This window comes from Hevea brasiliensis, chromosome 2, assembly GCF_030052815.1.
Source record: "Hevea brasiliensis isolate MT/VB/25A 57/8 chromosome 2, ASM3005281v1, whole genome shotgun sequence".
NCBI classification, from domain to species: Eukaryota; Viridiplantae; Streptophyta; class Magnoliopsida; order Malpighiales; family Euphorbiaceae; genus Hevea; species Hevea brasiliensis.
In genome coordinates, this window is record NC_079494.1 from 104,539,208 (window position 1) to 104,556,886 (window position 17,679).

Genomic DNA, 17,679 nt, shown 5'->3' on the forward strand with positions numbered 1-17,679 from the left:
CACTAGCTATATATATATATATTACTTTTTTCAGAAAATATTTTCTGTTGCATTTTATAGTATTTAAGACACTCAAAATAAGTTGATAAAAAATAATTTTTTTAATAAAAAACCCTCACCTTTTATATAGAAAGTCATTTATTATTTTTTAAATTTTAATAATTAATTAAAATATGAAAATATTTATATATACTGATATAAATATATATTATTAATTTAATATTATAATCAAACAATTAAAAATATTTTTCAGATATAAATTATTTTTTATAAAATAAATGATACTTAAATAAAAATTTGTTTATTTTTATTTTCTTTACTAAAAACTTGTTTTCAGGCACTTTTTCTATAATCTATTAAGGGAATATATAATTTATGTGTAATATAATTTTTAATAAATTATAAATTTATAATTTAATCACAAATATATTTAGATTTGTGTTAATCATATATTATGTTAATTAAATATAACTTTAGTATCTTAAAATTGAAAAAATAATTATGATATCTTAACTACAACTAACACAATTATTTCTAAATAATCACGTCTTTATCACAATCATTTATGCATTCAACATGTGATGATATTGAAAATTAATTATTCATTATTTTATTTTTATTTTATTATTTTTTTTGGTAGATTAATTATTTTATTTTTTGATGCTAGTTGTAATATTCCCTTGGTAAGCTTAAACAGTGCCTATCGGCCTGTGAATGTGAAAGGCCGGACTAAATTTTAAGATAACACCGAAGAAGAGCCAAGCCCAAGAACTTAAAGCCCAACCCATTAATTTTATTTATTTATTTAATTAGATGCCCACATATTTTCAGATAATATCTATAATACCCTCTATGCTAAGCTTACCATTTCCCACGCAGAGATGCCATGCCTGATAAACCCTAATCAGAACCTCACATAGGTCATCAATGGCGTATAAAATGGGAATCCTTACACGAAACAAAATCATAATCAAAACCTTTAGCTCCATCAAATCCATCTCCACCTTCACCTTCCTCTCTCAAGAACCCCAACTTGCTACCGAGCCAACCCACTCCGATCCTATCCCCCCCACCACCACCACTCGTTTACCTCCAAACCCAGCCTTCGGCAGTCCACTCTACAATGAGAACTTGCGCAACCCAATCCCAAACTCATCCCCTGGTGGTCAGTCTCTAATTAATTTCGGCTTCCTCCAGCAAACGCTAGCTGGTCGCATCCGGTCCATGTCTCAAAATCTCGACCTCAATGATCTGTTGAATGTGTTCGCGGATTGGATGAGCTCGCAGCGATGGCCTGATGTGAAACAACTGTTTGAGTTCTGGATAAGGTCGCTGGACAAAAATGGCAAGCCTAATAAGTCTGATGTCAATTTGTATAATCATTATTTGAGAGCAAATTTGATGATGGGAGCTACTGCTGGGGATATGTTGGACTTGGTTGCTCGGATGGAGGAGTATGGTTTGTTGCCTAACACAGCTTCCTTCAATTTGGTGCTCAAAGCCATGTACCAGGCCAGAGAGACTAAGGCTGCCGAGAAGTTGGTCCAAAGGTTAGCAATTTGAGATTTTTCTTTTGGTGGGATTTTATGTGAAAGGGAGGGGGTGATTACATCTTGATGAATCATTTACATTCTGTTTCTAGTTGATTTTAGAATTGGAATTGACACTTCTCTCATGAGTCTCTTTTAAGTTACTGTTCATTGGTTATATGATCAGATGTTGTACACTATTTCAGGATGGAGCAGACAGGGAATGATTCTCAGCCTGATGATGAGTCATATGATTTGGTTATTGAAATCCTCTTCTTGACAGAACAAATTGATGTTGCCTTGAAATATATAGATAAGAGTTTGAAATATGGTTATACGTTATCAGTGAGAGTGTTTAATGATTGTGTAAACAGTTGTGTTAATAAAGGCAGACTGGATGCGTTGGTGTTGATAATTGAAAAGTGCAAGGTACTTACTGATTAACTAATAGTTAAATCATTCTGCAAAGGGTGAATCTTTGCTACTTGAATTTTATATATGAAATTCTGTAATGTTACTTTATACATATGTGCTGCTTTTAGACAATGGATCAGAACAAAGCTTTCTGTCCAACTTGGACCACGTGCAACTTTATTGCAGAAGCTGCAATGAGAGAGGATAATAACAAGTTAGCATATTATGCCTTAGAATTTATGGCCAAATGGATTGCCAGGGGTGAGAATACTAGGCCTGCTGTTCTTCTTTCTGCAGATGAAGGGCTGGTTGTATCTGCACTTGGAACTGCTGGCAGGACCTACAGTTCTACTCTCTTGGATGCATCATGCAAAATTCTTCACCAATCATTACGTGAAAAAAAGACACCTAACCCAGAATCTTATATTGGGAAAATATATGCCTATGCATCACTGGGGAATCTACAGAAGGCATTTAGTACTCTGCGTGAATTTGAGTCTGCTTATGGGAGTTCTTCTGGCAAAGAAGCTGAAGAAGAACTGTTCTCACCATTTACTTCTCTATATCCTATGGTTGTGGCATGCTCAAAGAAAGGTTTTGAGACTCTGGACTCGGTATTTCTTTATATTTGGAAGTAATAAATATTCGAATCATTTTGCTATGTTTTCACTAATTGTTTAGTTTTTCAAATTCTATATATATATTTGTTGAATAACTGCAAATTGATGTTAATGGTGAACTTTTAGTTTGTTTACTTTTACTATATAACAAGTTGAGAGCTGAAGATTGGAAAAGGGTAGACAAATCACTACACTAAAATTTTTCATTATGATAACCAATTTATTCAAATTTCAAAGCATCATGACCTAGGTTTTATCAAATTATTGGGCTGTTCAACTGATGTGTATTTTAGCTCTTTTATCCAAAATATTATGAAGCAAATTATTTATGTTTTTTAGTGTGGCTATAAAATTTTTTTGATATTGCCTGTTACGACACTGGTTTCCAATGCTATGTGCTTTGAGGCTCTTTCATGGTCACATCACAGTTGTACTAAATTTATGCTTCTCCGTGGCTACTATACTGATATACTTATCTTCGTTAATCTTTAACATTCTTTATAGTTTACTAAAAGGAATATATTTTGATTTGAAGTTTTCAAAAGCGGAGAAAAAGCTTGATATTTGTTTTTGTTTGTAAATTGTAACTTGATTTATTATTGCACATCATCATACACATTTTATTTTATAACGTTGGTTGTTCAGCTTATGAGCAAATGTATGGTTGTGCCTTGGATTGCATGCTATTTCAATGAAATAGATTAATATTTTCAGCTCAAAGTTGCTGTTACAATTGTTTTTGGCAAAAGCATTATACCTGGGATTCAATTGCTTTACCAGAGTTTTTCATTAGAGACATGCTCTTGTTTTTTTCTGCTTTGCGAATTCTTATGCCATTGTGTTCCAAAGCAACTCAAAAGCAATTTTTTGTTGCTTTTAGCAAAAACATCCAAGGATCCCACTGGAAAAGATCAAAGCATTTGTGATTTCTGTTATCTTGGTTCTACTACTTGATTCCCTTTATTTTTATTCACTTATTTGTGCAGGGTTGCTAAATATTTATTCTTAAAATATATCAGGTATATTTTCAGCTGGGGAATTTGAGCTGTGCAGAACATCCATACAAGTCTGTTGCTGCTCTTAATTGTATAGTTTTAGGTTGTGCAAATATATGGGACCTTGACCGTGCCTATCAAACTTTTGAGGCGATTGGCTCTTCTTTTGGATTGACCCCTGATATTCATTCATACAATGCTCTTATGTATGCCTTTGGAAGGCTTAAGAAGGTGGAAATTTTTAGTCCCTCATCTCTTTTCTCCTTGCTGTCCTCTTCCTTCCAAAATCACAACAAATAATAATAATAATAAAATGAAACATAAAAAAAATCTTGACCACACCATTTTGTTTCCCGCAAGATGTACATAGGCTTCATTATGTTGGATGTGTTCACATTCTTGCACTGCCTGCAATGAGGAATTTACACAATATCTAGGAGATTGCCAACATGTTGATCTTGGAAAGAAAAAGGAAGAAATGAAACATTTTTGGCAGTCACGTTGAACTGTTGGGACTTGGGACTTAGTTTTGCTGTGAAACTGTAGGAGTCAAAATTATGCCTTTTTGGGCCATATATATATATATATATATATATATATATATATGTATATGCCAATATACTGCAGAAGGGCGTACTCGGCCAATGATTGTATCTACATCAGCATCGGATAACATGCATGTATGGTCATGAGCCTGTGTGATTAGTACCCACCAACATAATTCACAAAAATATGCTGGGAAGCACTCTTATGAATTGCTTGTTTGATATGCTCAGTTTCTTTTATGGTTAAAATTCCTTTGCTTTTCTCATCAGACATTTGAGGCTACAAGGTTGTTTGATCACATGGTAACTTTAGGTATCAAACCCAACTCAACATCATATTCATTGCTTGTTGATGTTCATCTCATCAATCGAGATGCAAAATCTGCTCTCTCTGTAATTGACGAGATGGTAAGTTCAACTTTCTTCTCATCGAGTGCTTATTGAGAGCACTTGTGTGATTCTAATCTCTCAGAAATTAATTTGTATGTTTTGCTGGTCAGGTGTCTGTCGGATTTATCCCCTCAAAGGAAACACTAAGGAAGGTCAGAAGGCGTTGTGTTCGTGAGATGGACTATGACAGTGATGCTTGTGTGGACTCCTTGACTAAAAAGTTCAAAATTCGAATGGGTCTTGAGAATCGTAGGGACATCCTATTCAATCTTGAGTATGGCACTGATTATGCTTGATAGGTAAAAGTCTGATGAAAGAAATCTTGTTGAAATACTGCACGAAGTTTTCGAAAGGGCTATACTGGTGTTTGCTCAGGTTCCATGAGATGAAATATCTACCCCTTGGTAATCTGTTGCCTTGATTTACGTTTTGTTTGGATTGGATGGGGGTGAGTGAAGGGTAAATAAGAGTAAGGAGTAGTAAGTAACTATTATACTTTTTGTTTTGGAAGAGATGAGTTAGTGAAGGGTAAGAGTAAGTAAGGGTTAGGCTTACCTTCCTTTCCTTTCCTTGCTCCTTAAATTCTAGTTTTTCTTACACCCCAAATTGAGATGTAAGCAGAAGGAGGTAAAAGTTAAAAATTATTTTATTTTTAATTTTTCTATTGTGTCCTTAATTTTTTATTAAAAATCTAATTATACTCATTAAAAGTAAACTTAACTTACCAGTACAAATAAATGTCTTCTCTTTCAAATTGCTGTACCTGATCTCTTCGCTCTTATGGATTTTGAATTCTTCCATAAACAAGGTTAGTTTTACCATTCTATTTAATTTCAGTCGTTAAATCATTTGTTCTTTCAATAAATTGTTATAATTATTATTTTTTAATTATCAATTTTTTAAATAATACATTATTTATTCAGTCTTTGTTAGATTTGTCCATTATTGTTTTGATTTATTAATTTTGTGATTTATTCATTGTGGACCATTACTTTTTGCAAATTCTAGATTTATTACGATGGATTTATTATTTAATAAATTATCTAATTACAAACCAAAAAAATATTACTTTATGTTTTGTTTTGTATTATATGTAACAAGAACATCAACTTCAACAGGCATGCCAACATCTACTTCTTTTTGAGTTAGCATATTCATAATAACCCTTGTACCTGTAGAATACATAAACTCAAAACAATTATACTATTATCAATTTTAACATATTGCAGCAGTTACAAAAAGTAAGAAACAAAAAGTGTAGATTTTTATCTGCAGATAAAATAGTGGCTCCATATATGATTTTTCAAGTAAATTTTATTTTATATTTAATTAAAATTATATATTTTATAAAATATTAAATACTTTTATTAATTATAATTATTTAAATATAAAACACTAAAAATAATTAATTAGATAATAATATATTTTTTTAAAGAGTAGAAAATATTTAATAAAAAAATAATATGTTCTATTCAATTTTTATTTTTTTTTTTATATTATAGTCTTAAAGACCAATTGATTGTTGGGATATTTTGATGCCTTGTTAGGCATATATATATATTGAGATTGCAAGGGTTTTTTAAGCTTAGCCTTCTAAATTAGTTTCCTTATTAATTCGTTTTATTTTTATATATATTTTGAGATTGTAAGGGTGAGATTGCAAGGGTTCTTTTTATGTTAGCTTTCTAAATTAGTTACCTTATTAATTCGCTTTATTTTTACCTTTAAGTTATTTAGTAATATAAAATCTTTCTATTATTATTAACAATAATTCTAAGTGCTTATCCTCTAATTTCGGTGGTTAAATTTCTTTTATATATATATATATATATATATATATATATATATATATATATATATATATATATATATATATATATATATGTGAAGTGGAAGATAAATTCTTTCATGTAGATAAATTCTTTTCATGTAGTTAAATTTTAATTTCATCCATTTTAATTTCATCCATTAAAAACAGACCGTGTAAAATGGTTAATTGTTACCATTCAAGGCCATTAATAAATAAAAACTTGCAAAAGTTTATTTTATAATGATAATATTTTACCTTTTAAAAAAATAAAATATTTTAAAAGATGTAAAATAACATTTGTATTACTTTGTAAATATCTAGGTTGAATGTGAAAATAGTACATGTTATGAATTGACATAAAAAAATAATTGAAAATTCAAATTATAAGTTGCTAAGTAAAAAATAAAAGTTCTTAATTTACATATTAAAAAAATAAAAAATAAAATTTTATTCAATAAGAAAGGGTATTTTTATATATCTAATAGTTATTTGTCCTTTTTTTACTTCTTTTTAAATATAAAAAATATACATCAACTCTTTTTATTTTTTCATTAATTCCTCCTTTTCAAGTATGAATTTTTTTTATTATAACTTTTCTTACCTTTACTCTTTCACTTCTTTACCCTCCCTTTCTCTAATTACCCTTTTCTCGCCTCATCCAAATTAAACAGGAATCCTGCGTTAACCATAATTTGCTGATTTACATCGTTTGACTTCTTTCAGGTTGCTCATCATTCTGCCTGACGATCTCAGTTTGTAGAGTTAGTTCATTGCTTGAAAGCTTCTTTTTGAACAAAAAGTCATTCTTGTTTCGTAAATTACTAATTGGAATTTATAATGTCTTTGTAGTAATCCCTTCTTTTTTAGTTAATACTTCTTTAATCAGCTTTGGTGGACTTGGAAAGCTCCCATCAAGATCCCTGAGCTGTCTTCGACTCCAGGCAAGACTTGCCACCCGAATTTCCATATAGGTTTTAAGTTCTTTCTTCAACCACACGAAAGCTGTCCCATCCCATTTTTTCTTTTTCTTTTTTCTCTTTAAATGTGTAAACTGTAAATTGTATTTTACAACTAAGGAGGGGGGGCGCCGCCTGCAAAGAATTGGAATTTGATTCATGAGGCCATTAGCTCACTAGTTGAGCGCTTTAGATACGGCCACAGATCTAGGTTGGGTCTAAAATATTGGTCAATGACTCATGGTTCTGATATCGTATTAAAACTGTGTCTATCCTCTCTTGAAAGGGTCTGGTTTGAGTGAGTCCTATTTAAATCATATTTGAAAAAAATAAAATCAAGAGTTTAACTATTAAATTGATTCAAATCGAATTAGAATTGAAATCATCAAAATTTTGTAGTCCAGTTTAGGACTCTTAATTCTATGGACCCAAACCTTAAATTTTGATTTGAAATTGAATTGTAAATAGTCCATGGTCGAAACTAGAGTATTTATAATGTAATGTAAGAGATCAATGGTTTAAATTTTAATAGCGCTCATCCAAAAATTTCAGACATAAAAAATAAAAAGAACTTGGTTTAGCAGGAGAATACCAAGATGCCACGCCTGATGCCAAGTTGTCAATGTGATGTAGCTTTAGGTATAGGCTGGGTCGTGATCAAAGATCAGAATTGCCGTATTTATTTGCACAGGAACTAGCGGCGCAGGAGAGCCGAACCTATAGATATATGGTAAAGATTTGAGAAGATTAAAAAAGAGGTAGGCGGGGGTACAGCAAAGTATGCTTGGCGCAACAGCAACTCCTTAGAATGCAGTATTAAAGAAAATGTGTACATTTTGCCTCTCCGATACTACCCTCTAAATATGGAAAAGTAAATATCACCATAATATTTTATGGCCTTCTTTGTCAGCTGATCTTATTCTTTCAACAATTTCAAAGAGCTTAAAATTTTTCACTTCCCTTTGAATTTGAACCCCACACAATATTTCCTTATGATGCAGGAGCTAAAGCAGCCTTCTGAAATGGTAAAGAAAGTTCATGAGTATACGATACGAAATCATCTGTACCAAAAATGAATAAGAAAAAATAATGACTAAAATTTGGTCCTTGTAGTATGGCAGGACCTATTAATTCTTATGTAACTCAGGACTAGGACTGTAATTTAGTGATCCCCTTCGGTATCCATGCTGTTTTTTTTTTGTTATTATGCAATTGTTAAAAAAAATTCTATTATTAAAACATATTTGTTTTAATTGCTCCATGTTTTTAAAGAGAAAATTGCTGCAAATAGTGAAAACCAAAAAAAATATCTTTTATTTGTTCGTCATTTTGTTTTCAGGGATATAATATTTTAGCATTGGATAACAACTAAAACAAAAAAACAGCATGGATACCAAACCGCTCAAAAGTTACAAGCTCATGCTTTGTTCACGTTTCCTAGAAATCAGAAGGGAGGCTTTAAAAGCGTCACTGCATATCTCAAGCTATTTCATCTTTGCCCGCTACCACATCTAGCCATAGCTCAAGACAGAAATAAGAACTACGCACTGCTCATGTGCGGTAGGTCTAAAGGCATACATAATGTCTTTACTTGTATGAACATATCATATATGATGAGTTAAAGGACAAACAGGGATGATGCTAAAACTTATGGTTTGAGGTCACGTCCACTACAGGATGAAATCATAAGTTGAAGAAAATCTCAACCGAGGCTTGTTAGTTATTCTGTCCTTCTCTTTATTACCCATTGTGACAGAATAGCGAAGGCTTCTAATCCTTTCGATCTTTGGGCATTAAGGAACTCAAACATTTTTTTTATCAAAATAGTTCATGTGTTTTATTCTCATAACAATCCTATAAATACAGGACTTTGGAAAGGACTTCTATTCAACTAATAAATAGCTAATACAGGACTCCCTGTTTAGAAATTACTCTTAACTCATTATAAATAGCTAATACATGACTGCCTATTTAGAAAGAACACTGTTGGCCCCATAAGCTCCAATGAGCTTGTTTTTGATGGTGACAGAACTTAATGAACTTAATTTAGCCCTTGTGCATAGTGTTAAGTCACTTTTGTTGGATGTATCTTTGAAAGACTTTGATAGAAGAGGCTTATGTATGTGGACGAAGCATTTAAAGTAGCTTATCATTTTGTATAACACAAGATGAATCAAAGTTGAGGAGAAGATAGAATAGAAATTGCTCTAATAGGCCAAATGTAAGGGATAAAATAGTTCTTTTGCCAAAAATTGAACTATAAAAGTTTTACATTTTAAATTTAAATGTTCAGAAATTGTTTCTAACTTATTTCTAAAGCTTTTGAATGGCCAAAATAATTTGTGGAAGTGGTTCATGAAAATCCAAAATCTTTGGAGGATGATTCAGATAGTAGCGAAATTAGCTAGCTACTTTTATCATCTAATTTTGCTAAAAGTCAAAATTAGCTACCTAATTTCATCCAGGTAACATTTTTTACTAACTACTTTTGGAAACACTTCCCTAAAATCAGTCTACACATTTTCAAGGAACTAACAACTAGTTTTTCAAATTTTTCTAGCTGTTGGTCCCTTTTTTGAGCACTAACATCTGCTTTTCAAATGTGTCTATATAAGGCTTCATTTACTTCTTTTGCACCTAATTAAAGCATTACAACCCTTAGAAATGTATTGTGAACATTATGAGCTTTCATTCTTGAGCATTAACTTCTCTATTGTTCTTTCATAGGTAAACTTTCTCTCTCATCTTAATACCTCTCTAATATTGTAAGCTTGAGTAAGTGATAGCGATTCAATCAAACCCAAACCTATTTAAGGTTCTCAAGCATCTTATAAGCTTGAAAGTGAGAGTTTTTGTGAAGAAGATATTGTAAAGGTTGCAAGCATGGTGAAGCTTCTGGTTGATTGTAGTGGCTTTTTCTTTGCTTCTTGAAATTAGACATATAGTGGAGAGTAACTCTCAAGGTCTTTTTTTAAGGAGTAGATGTAGACTAGCGAGAGCCGAACCACTATAAAATCATAGTGTTTGATCTTTCTCTTCCTTTACTCTTTAATTGCAAGTATGTTAATAAATTATTTTGGTTTACACATGTTGATATATTATCTGAAGTTGTTGAAACTGAAATTGATTGAGTTGTCATTCTGTCTTTGAGCTTTAAAGTGAAAGAAAAAGTTGGTTTAATTGGTTTATGATCTTTTGACTATTGTCTCTTGCACATATCACACACTTTAATTTCTCATCCTACACGCTTGAGAGTGCTTAGCTCCAATATTTCACAGTGTCTTGAGTAAGGGCCCAAAAAATTGTTAAAAGTTACCAATTCACCCCCCTCCCAATCACTTTCTCAGGGACAACAAAGACTAAATGATATTTAATAAATTCCTAAGTAACTCTTTTTTTTCTCCATGCATATATCACATATAAGACTGCCTTGAGAAGGGATCCAAGTTTGCTGGAACCAAAACTTATGTTAATACTGAATACTCAGACATCTGGTGCTGTTTAAGTAACTGCTCTATAAACTTACCCATGGAAGGAAAAAATCTCAAAAAATTTATCCATGGAAAACAAAATAAAAAATTGGAGAAAACATGATGGCTTAAAATATCTTACCCGTTTTTGCTCTTCCATGTTAGCCTTTATGAGAGAGTAGATGGCAACACCTGCAATGGCTATTGCAGTACCAATTCCAGTTTGAGTGGAAATTCTATTGCCTGCACATTTTGCAATCATTACTAAAATAAAAAAATAATGTCCAAAAAAGGTGGCTTGCAGCCAAGTTGAGAATTCCTACAAACAATGACACGAGATTCAGGAAGATCTAATTCCACAAGATATGATATTTTAGATAGCACGGTTCCTTCATTTTATTTCAGTATTTTTATGGAAAGAAAGCTTAGATCAAGCAACAGTTTGGTAAATGTAGCACCATCTCTTTTAACTTAAGCCCCATAATGATAAAAAGGACCTTTTTCACATCAGAAACATGCTTGTTCAAATTTTGTATGCAGTTCATATGAAAGATTAGTAGTAATTACCAAATACAACAATGGAGAATCCAATGACAAAAACTCGCTTCAACACATTTCCAACAGCATGTGTAAGTGGTGCAACTCGTTCCAAAGTATTTGTGGCAACCTGAAATTTAAAGCTCAAATGCAGTAGAGTACAAATTAAAGAGAGGGTTGGAGGGAGCGTTATGAAATCATGTCTATTAAAAGAGGCAAAGAGCATATGGGATTCATATTTTCGCAAATGCAATAATTAGTTTGGCATGTAAAGTTATAAGGAGATCTAGAAGTTTTATAAAAATGAATACCTGGTTATACAGATGATAAAACAGTCCAATCCAAAACAAATCAGACACAAACTTAAATAATCCCACTTTGGCAATTGCGCCTCTGAAACCATACTGCATCAGCTGAGGGCCCTCTATCTGAAAACACACTCAGATGAACCAACAGTCAGATATTAACAACAAAAACAAAGCAATAAAGATGATAAAATTTCAGTTGGATTCTGTGACAAGTATACTCACTAGTACTGCTGGAGGGATGCAAAACAAGAGGGCAATTATTGAAATGTAAGCATACACATTTGTGCTGTCCATACCAGTCTGTTAAAAATTGAATGGCAGTTAAAGAAGATGGTAAATCTAGTAACCAGAAATACATACTAGTACTCCTAACTTGATTTTCAATAGAAAAATTGCTTATATGAGCACTGTTCAGAATGACAGGATCTACAAATCTTTAGTTTGAATCTATTAATTTTAAAAATTCCACAGATTACATCTGTTGGCTTTATAGTTTAATTAAAGTTATGTTGCACGCCTTGAAGTATATATTGGGAGTATTCGGACCTTTGTGGAATAAGTGTCCTTTCATGCCTGAAACCAACAGCAAAAGGTTTTAAATAACTCTCAAAAATTCTGTTGTTTTCAACGTCCAAGAATAATGGTGCACCTGATAATCACAATAACATCAAGGAAACTACATTCAATTGAGTTGACTCTTCAAATTTGTCAGGTAGTAACAAATCCAGTGTAATTATAGAGATTTGTTTTTCTATAATCTGACTCAATTTAATCTGTCCCCAAAGGGTGCTTTTCAAATTTAAAAAAAAAAAATGATCTCAACACATCATTTCCAGACATGATGATAACCAATAGCCAAAGGATCCCTTCAGAAATGAAATTATTAAAGAAACTATTACATCCACCTCAACAGGTTACAAAAATGAAGAACAAGACAAACATCACACCACCTAAACAATCTTACCATTGCTTTTTTTGAATAGATACTTCTGTAGGTAAAAGCAATGTTTGAAATCATTGCACTTATGAACCCAGTCCAGTTGAAGGAAAGTTCAGTCAATGATGCCATTGATACACCTAATAGAGAAGTCAGAAAACCTCAATCAATAGGGTGCACAACAGGATTTCATATTGCATACATATCAGTATTGACTAACAGGTGTATATGCCAATATTTTTTAGAATTTTAGTTTGAAAAGATGGTATTTTATTTTTATAGTCCTAGAAATTACCAATAACTACTGGAGCCAATGACAACCATAGGGACAATGGAATTTGATGCCCCAGGACAAATTGAGAAGCAGCAGCATTGAAGAATGGCTCTAGAGCTGTAGAGGAACAAAGGGAAATAGTTAATAGATAGAATCCATCAAAGCTTTAATTCTCTCTCAACTTTGCTACTGTGTTAAACTAAAGATAAAAAAAAATGCACGAAAACTAAACTTCGATAATCAAAGCTGAACAAAATAAAAAGATGAAACCTCATCACCAAAACATAGTCAAGTCACTTAAGAAGTTTGTAGCTGTATCACTTTGCAAAAGCTTGAAAAAATCCATCAATGAGAAACTTATCCAGAAATGCTTTTCAATGGAATCTGTAAATACTATGTTAAACGTACATCTAAGACTATCTATATAATCCGGTCTGCAATTGGGGAATAACAAGCATAATAAATTTTCACAAAATAGAAATGTAGAAGATGATATGAATAAACAACTAATGTCAACAACCCTAGCTCTTGAACATTCTAGTGTTCTAAGCATTGAGGAAAAATGAAGTTTGCACTTATTTGTGTGCATTTGGATGTGGGCAAGTGCAACTGGAATCAAAACTGGATGTCCTCATTGTTCTGTAAAAGTAACAATTTTTAACACAGTTTTTTCACTAGTTAAAAGCAATTTCCAATAGTTACTTTCGCATCATTCAGATCATCAATACCTTTGATGGTGTGTGTAAAAGAGACAGCAACAGCTGCAAATGACACATTAGACATTACATGTCCAAGGGCATGACAGAATGCAACTGGAGTCAATAGTAGCAGGAGGTCCCTGTCAATCGGCTAGTTAGAGAGTAAATCATGTCATTAGTGAAGCCTCACTGAACCTTGTAGAGAAAAGATAGCAAGGCAACTGTAGCTTACTGCACGTTTTGGTAGACCAACAGCCCAAGAAACAAGACAGTATGCCACTCCAACTAAGAGATGTATGACCGATACAAAACTGCAAAGGGATTTTTCCAAATGTGAAAGAGAATAATACACTTCAAAAGCCATGGTTTTGTGCATTTTATAGAAAACAAACGTTTGGGGTGTGGTATAGGATATAATATGAACTCATCACTTGAAATCTAAGTTAAAAAAGCAGAATTGTCTAGCAAGATCCACATACTATGGATATGGGAAATAATTATAGACCTTCTTGTTCAGAATGTTGAAGACGACATTTAAGAAGTACCTACATAGAAAACACAAATCAATCCTTAATCTTTGGACCATATACAAGCAAATACTCATAAAACACACAAGGAGCTGCATAGCATTTTAGAAGCTACATGCTCCTTCCTGCAGTGTTAAATTGGCATAAAAAAGAAAAAAAAAGTCTATTTCCTGATAAATTTGAAGTTTTAAACACGTGTAGACAATCATGTATTCATACATTTTGGTTCATGGAATAGCATGAGAACAAAAGCTATTTGGCGTGAACCAAACAAAATTGACATAGCTTACCACATAAAGAAGAAGAAACCCGTAACCAGTGCAGGAAATCTCTCGCCAAAGCTTTTAGCAGGCTCCACATGTCTACAGCCACAAAAACAAGTAACAAACAGATAAAAACTACAACGATATCAATTACAGTCCAACACAAATATCTTACTAATACAGCAGAAGCATAAGTCGAAAAGAAGAGCGAAAATTGAAACTTTCTTATTTTCATTTCCTCCATTTTCTCATCAGCCAAACGGAAGCATACTAAAAGAACAAGTAATAAGTCTGACCCTTCGGCATCAGCAGCTGCAGCTTTTACGACAGGAAGTTCAACAGAACCTCGTCGCCTAATCGTTTGACTCCAACCGGCGAGTCTCAACGGCTTGCTTGAGAATTCAACTGGCAAAGGAGAGTTTGGAATGTCCGGCAACGAAGAGAAAGCCAAGCGAGTATCGAGGTGTGATCGAGTTTTAAGCAAAACATGATTTGGCGTAATTCTGCTAGGCGATAAGTAGAGTGAAGGCAAGCGAGAAGCACAAATTGAAGAATGAATTGAGGCTGTGACAGAAGAAGCCATTGAAAGAGCGAGCGAAATCTAACAAAGAAACTCGAAAGAGAATTGATATTTGGCAGTAAACGTTGATTGAAAACAAACACAGACGTCGAAATCGAGGGATTAAGGATTTTATAAGCGGAGATATCAGTAAGAGAGAGAGAGAGAGAGAGAGAGAGATTATAGCGCTCTTCTTCCTTGAAAGAGAAGCCTTTTTAAAGAAAAACATAAAAAAAAGAGGCTTAGCTCATGATTCAGGAACTCCAACACACGATAGAAGCAGAAGAAAAAGACTGTCAAGCGGCGTTTTGATTCTTTTGTCTGTTTGCCCCAATTTCCCTCGTAAATTTCACCGCTTTTCCGCTAAACAGTGAACAACTTTTGAGATTTTTTTTTTAAATTTCTTATATTATTCTTTTAAACAAATTATAAAAAATTACTAGAATGTACTTAAATTTTTTAAAGATAAATTTATCACATTAAATGCTTTAATTCTTTTTCACAATTATATTTTAAGAAAAATTATAGAATACTTTCTACGTATATAAAAATAATATTCATTCTCTTATAAAAAAAAATAAATTTTTTTTAATATAAAAAAATAAATATTATATTATTATAAAAAATAATATATATATATTAAAAAAATTATAAAATATTTACTGTATATATGAACATAATATTTTATTTCTCATAAAATAATAAATTTTTCTTATAAAAGAAAAGATAAATTCTAGATGATGATTATGATCGAGTGTATTTAATAATTTTTTATATTTTAATTTTTTATTTTTAAATGAAATAATATAATATTTATAAAAAAATATCACATTTAACATTAAAATATGGTGTACAATTTTAAAAAGGGAGTATCGATAAAGTTAATCGGTGTAAAAAAATTATTAATTTAAAAAAGAACGATGGTAATTATAATTTAAATAAAAAGGGTTAATTTATTTAAAGAATTATTAATTTATTAAAAATAAAAATACAATTTTTTTAGAGGTTACAAAGTTTTTTTAAATTTAATTTAATAATTTTTTTTAAAGTTGAGTAATAAATATAGAAGAAAATATAAGATATAAATATTGCAACAATTTTAAATGAGATTACCATATTTATTTTACTGAAGAGTGTTTTAATTCTATTATTTTAATTAAAATAATAATATACTGAATTTTGAAAATAAGGACTCGCTTTAAAAATTAAGAATTATGTATTGCATATTTAAAATTTAATTGAATATCTATCATATGAAAATCTTACCAATTTATTCTATTCTTTTTCACCTCTCTTTCTAAAAAAGTAAAAGAGAAAATATTGATGGTGACTAAATTATATTTAATTATTTAATAATTACGAAGCAATGGAAGCACTGGCTGATTAAATGGAATTTAAATTTTTTTATTACATTCTTAAATAGCTAAGGTTTTTTTTTTAATTTTATAATAATGCTTTTTTATTCTCGTAGTTATTATTTATTTTATATAATTTATTAATAAAAAATTACTATTTAATGTAATTAATGATATCAATAATGTCTCTCAATTTTATTTTTTATTATAAAAATATCTAATTTTTAAATTGAGTATCATTAAAATTATTGTTATATACTATTATAGGTTTACTGGTGAATTTATGACTAAATTTTATTTGTCTATCCCTTAAATTCAACATATATATTATGTCCATTTCTCAATTTTAATTTATCTCATAAAAATTTTTAAATTTAATTTAATACAAATAATTTTTAATATAAAAGATACTAAATAATAATTAAAAATGAATGTATTATTTTTTTTAATTTAATAAATAGAGATAAAACTATATATAATATCAACTTATATAAAAAAATTAAATTATAAATACTTAATTACGTTTAAATATTTTTAAAATAAAGTAAAATAATTACATGTTATTAATTTTTTCTTATATTTAAATAAGTCAAAGAAATTAAGATAAATTAGATATAAATCTTTTAGTTATTAATAAAAAGAAAATTAAAAAATAATATATGTAAAATTAATATAATCATATGATAAATTAAATTAAACTTAATTGTAAATTTTTATAAAAATATTAATTATAAACAGCATTGATTATTTACGTGAAAACAGTTATACAATAAAATCAAAAATATAAAATTTACTATTTTGTGAATAAAATTACACATAAATCAGATACACCTAATAATTTACCTCTATAATATCATTTCATATTATATGACCAATTAAAATAAATTATATATACACAATTTATTATTTATATTTTAAAAAATAATTGTAGTCTATTAGTATAATTTATTTTAATCAAAATTTAATAATTTTAAGAATGAGTTTAATATTATTAAATATAGGTTTTTTTTTTTTACTGTATTTGAAATATTTTATAAAATTTCAACAAGCAGCCCATCCTTTTCTATTGAATTTATGAAAAAAAAAAAACTTGGATTTTATTGATGAATGTCCCTTGGTGAGTTGTTTAATTTAATTAATAGTCCCAACAGCTTACCTAGAGGAGATCGTTGAGCAGAAGGAAGTGGCCGGTTGAAGATGCCTAAGCCTAAAGGAGAATTATATATGGAAATTTTATTATTAAAATAATTGAATGGAATTGGCAATTAATTAATAAATTAATGTAGTTTGGCAAGGTTGGCTTGCGTTGCCGCTCATGCCTGTAAGAGTTGAAGAAAAAGAGAAAATAGCAGCATTTGCTCATACGTCCAGGGACAGATGCGCATGTATTATTTTTATAATTATGTAAAATTTATATTTACTTTTCGAAAAAAAAGAAAAAATACTTTTAAATATATCAAAAATATTTTATAATTTTTTTGACATAAATGGC

General features: G+C 30.5%; 2 protein-coding genes across 4 annotated transcripts; one reads left to right on the forward strand and one right to left on the reverse strand.

Annotated features, from left to right (window-relative positions):
- The first annotated feature begins 846 nt into the window (after window positions 1-846).
- Window positions 847-5,255, forward strand: LOC110648255 (pentatricopeptide repeat-containing protein At1g26460, mitochondrial). 2 transcript variants are annotated; one of them, XM_021802427.2, is made up of 6 exons: window positions 847-1,550; window positions 1,736-1,958; window positions 2,072-2,557; window positions 3,583-3,789; window positions 4,374-4,511; window positions 4,604-5,255. In XM_021802427.2, the coding sequence occupies exons 1-6, from the start codon at window positions 928-930 to the stop codon at window positions 4,787-4,789; spliced, it is 1,863 nt and encodes a 620-aa protein (XP_021658119.2). In that variant the 5' UTR covers window positions 847-927; the 3' UTR covers window positions 4,790-5,255. The 2 variants fall into 2 exon arrangements, with proteins under 2 accessions (XP_021658119.2, XP_057993138.1); XM_058137155.1 differs by having other exon boundaries at window positions 4,417-4,511; window positions 4,604-4,747.
- Window positions 5,256-7,731: 2,476 nt separating this feature from the next.
- On the reverse strand, window positions 7,732-15,183 carry LOC110648256 (triose phosphate/phosphate translocator, chloroplastic). 2 transcript variants are annotated; one of them, XM_021802428.2, is made up of 12 exons: window positions 14,570-15,183; window positions 14,301-14,372; window positions 13,963-14,028; window positions 13,716-13,794; window positions 13,514-13,634; window positions 12,807-12,902; window positions 12,539-12,651; window positions 11,797-11,874; window positions 11,578-11,694; window positions 11,297-11,396; window positions 10,872-10,972; window positions 7,732-7,976 (listed from the first exon to the last, which is right to left on the reverse strand). In XM_021802428.2, the coding sequence occupies exons 1-12, from the start codon at window positions 14,854-14,856 to the stop codon at window positions 7,917-7,919; spliced, it is 1,290 nt and encodes a 429-aa protein (XP_021658120.2). In that variant the 5' UTR covers window positions 14,857-15,183; the 3' UTR covers window positions 7,732-7,916. The 2 variants fall into 2 exon arrangements, with proteins under 2 accessions (XP_021658120.2, XP_021658121.2); XM_021802429.2 differs by having other exon boundaries at window positions 7,732-8,276; window positions 14,570-15,180.
- Between the last annotated feature and the right edge of the window lie 2,496 nt (window positions 15,184-17,679).

Excerpts from the sequence above, each read along its gene's own strand:
- LOC110648256 (XM_021802428.2), bottom strand. The coding sequence starts at position 14,856 with ATGGCTTCTTCTGTCACAGCCTCAATTCATTCTTCAATTTGTGCTTCT. Across the intron at positions 14,373-14,569 it reads GCAGCTGCTGATGCCGAAGG|ACATGTGGAGCCTGCTAAAA; the intron begins GTCAGACTTATT and ends TTGTGGCTGTAG. Across the intron at positions 14,029-14,300 it reads GGTTTCTTCTTCTTTATGTG|GTACTTCTTAAATGTCGTCT; the intron begins GTAAGCTATGTC and ends TTTTCTATGTAG.
- LOC110648255 (XM_021802427.2), top strand. The coding sequence starts at position 928 with ATGGCGTATAAAATGGGAATCCTTACACGAAACAAAATCATAATCAAA. Across the intron at positions 1,959-2,071 it reads TGATAATTGAAAAGTGCAAG|ACAATGGATCAGAACAAAGC; the intron begins GTACTTACTGAT and ends TGCTGCTTTTAG. Across the intron at positions 2,558-3,582 it reads GTTTTGAGACTCTGGACTCG|GTATATTTTCAGCTGGGGAA; the intron begins GTATTTCTTTAT and ends AAAATATATCAG.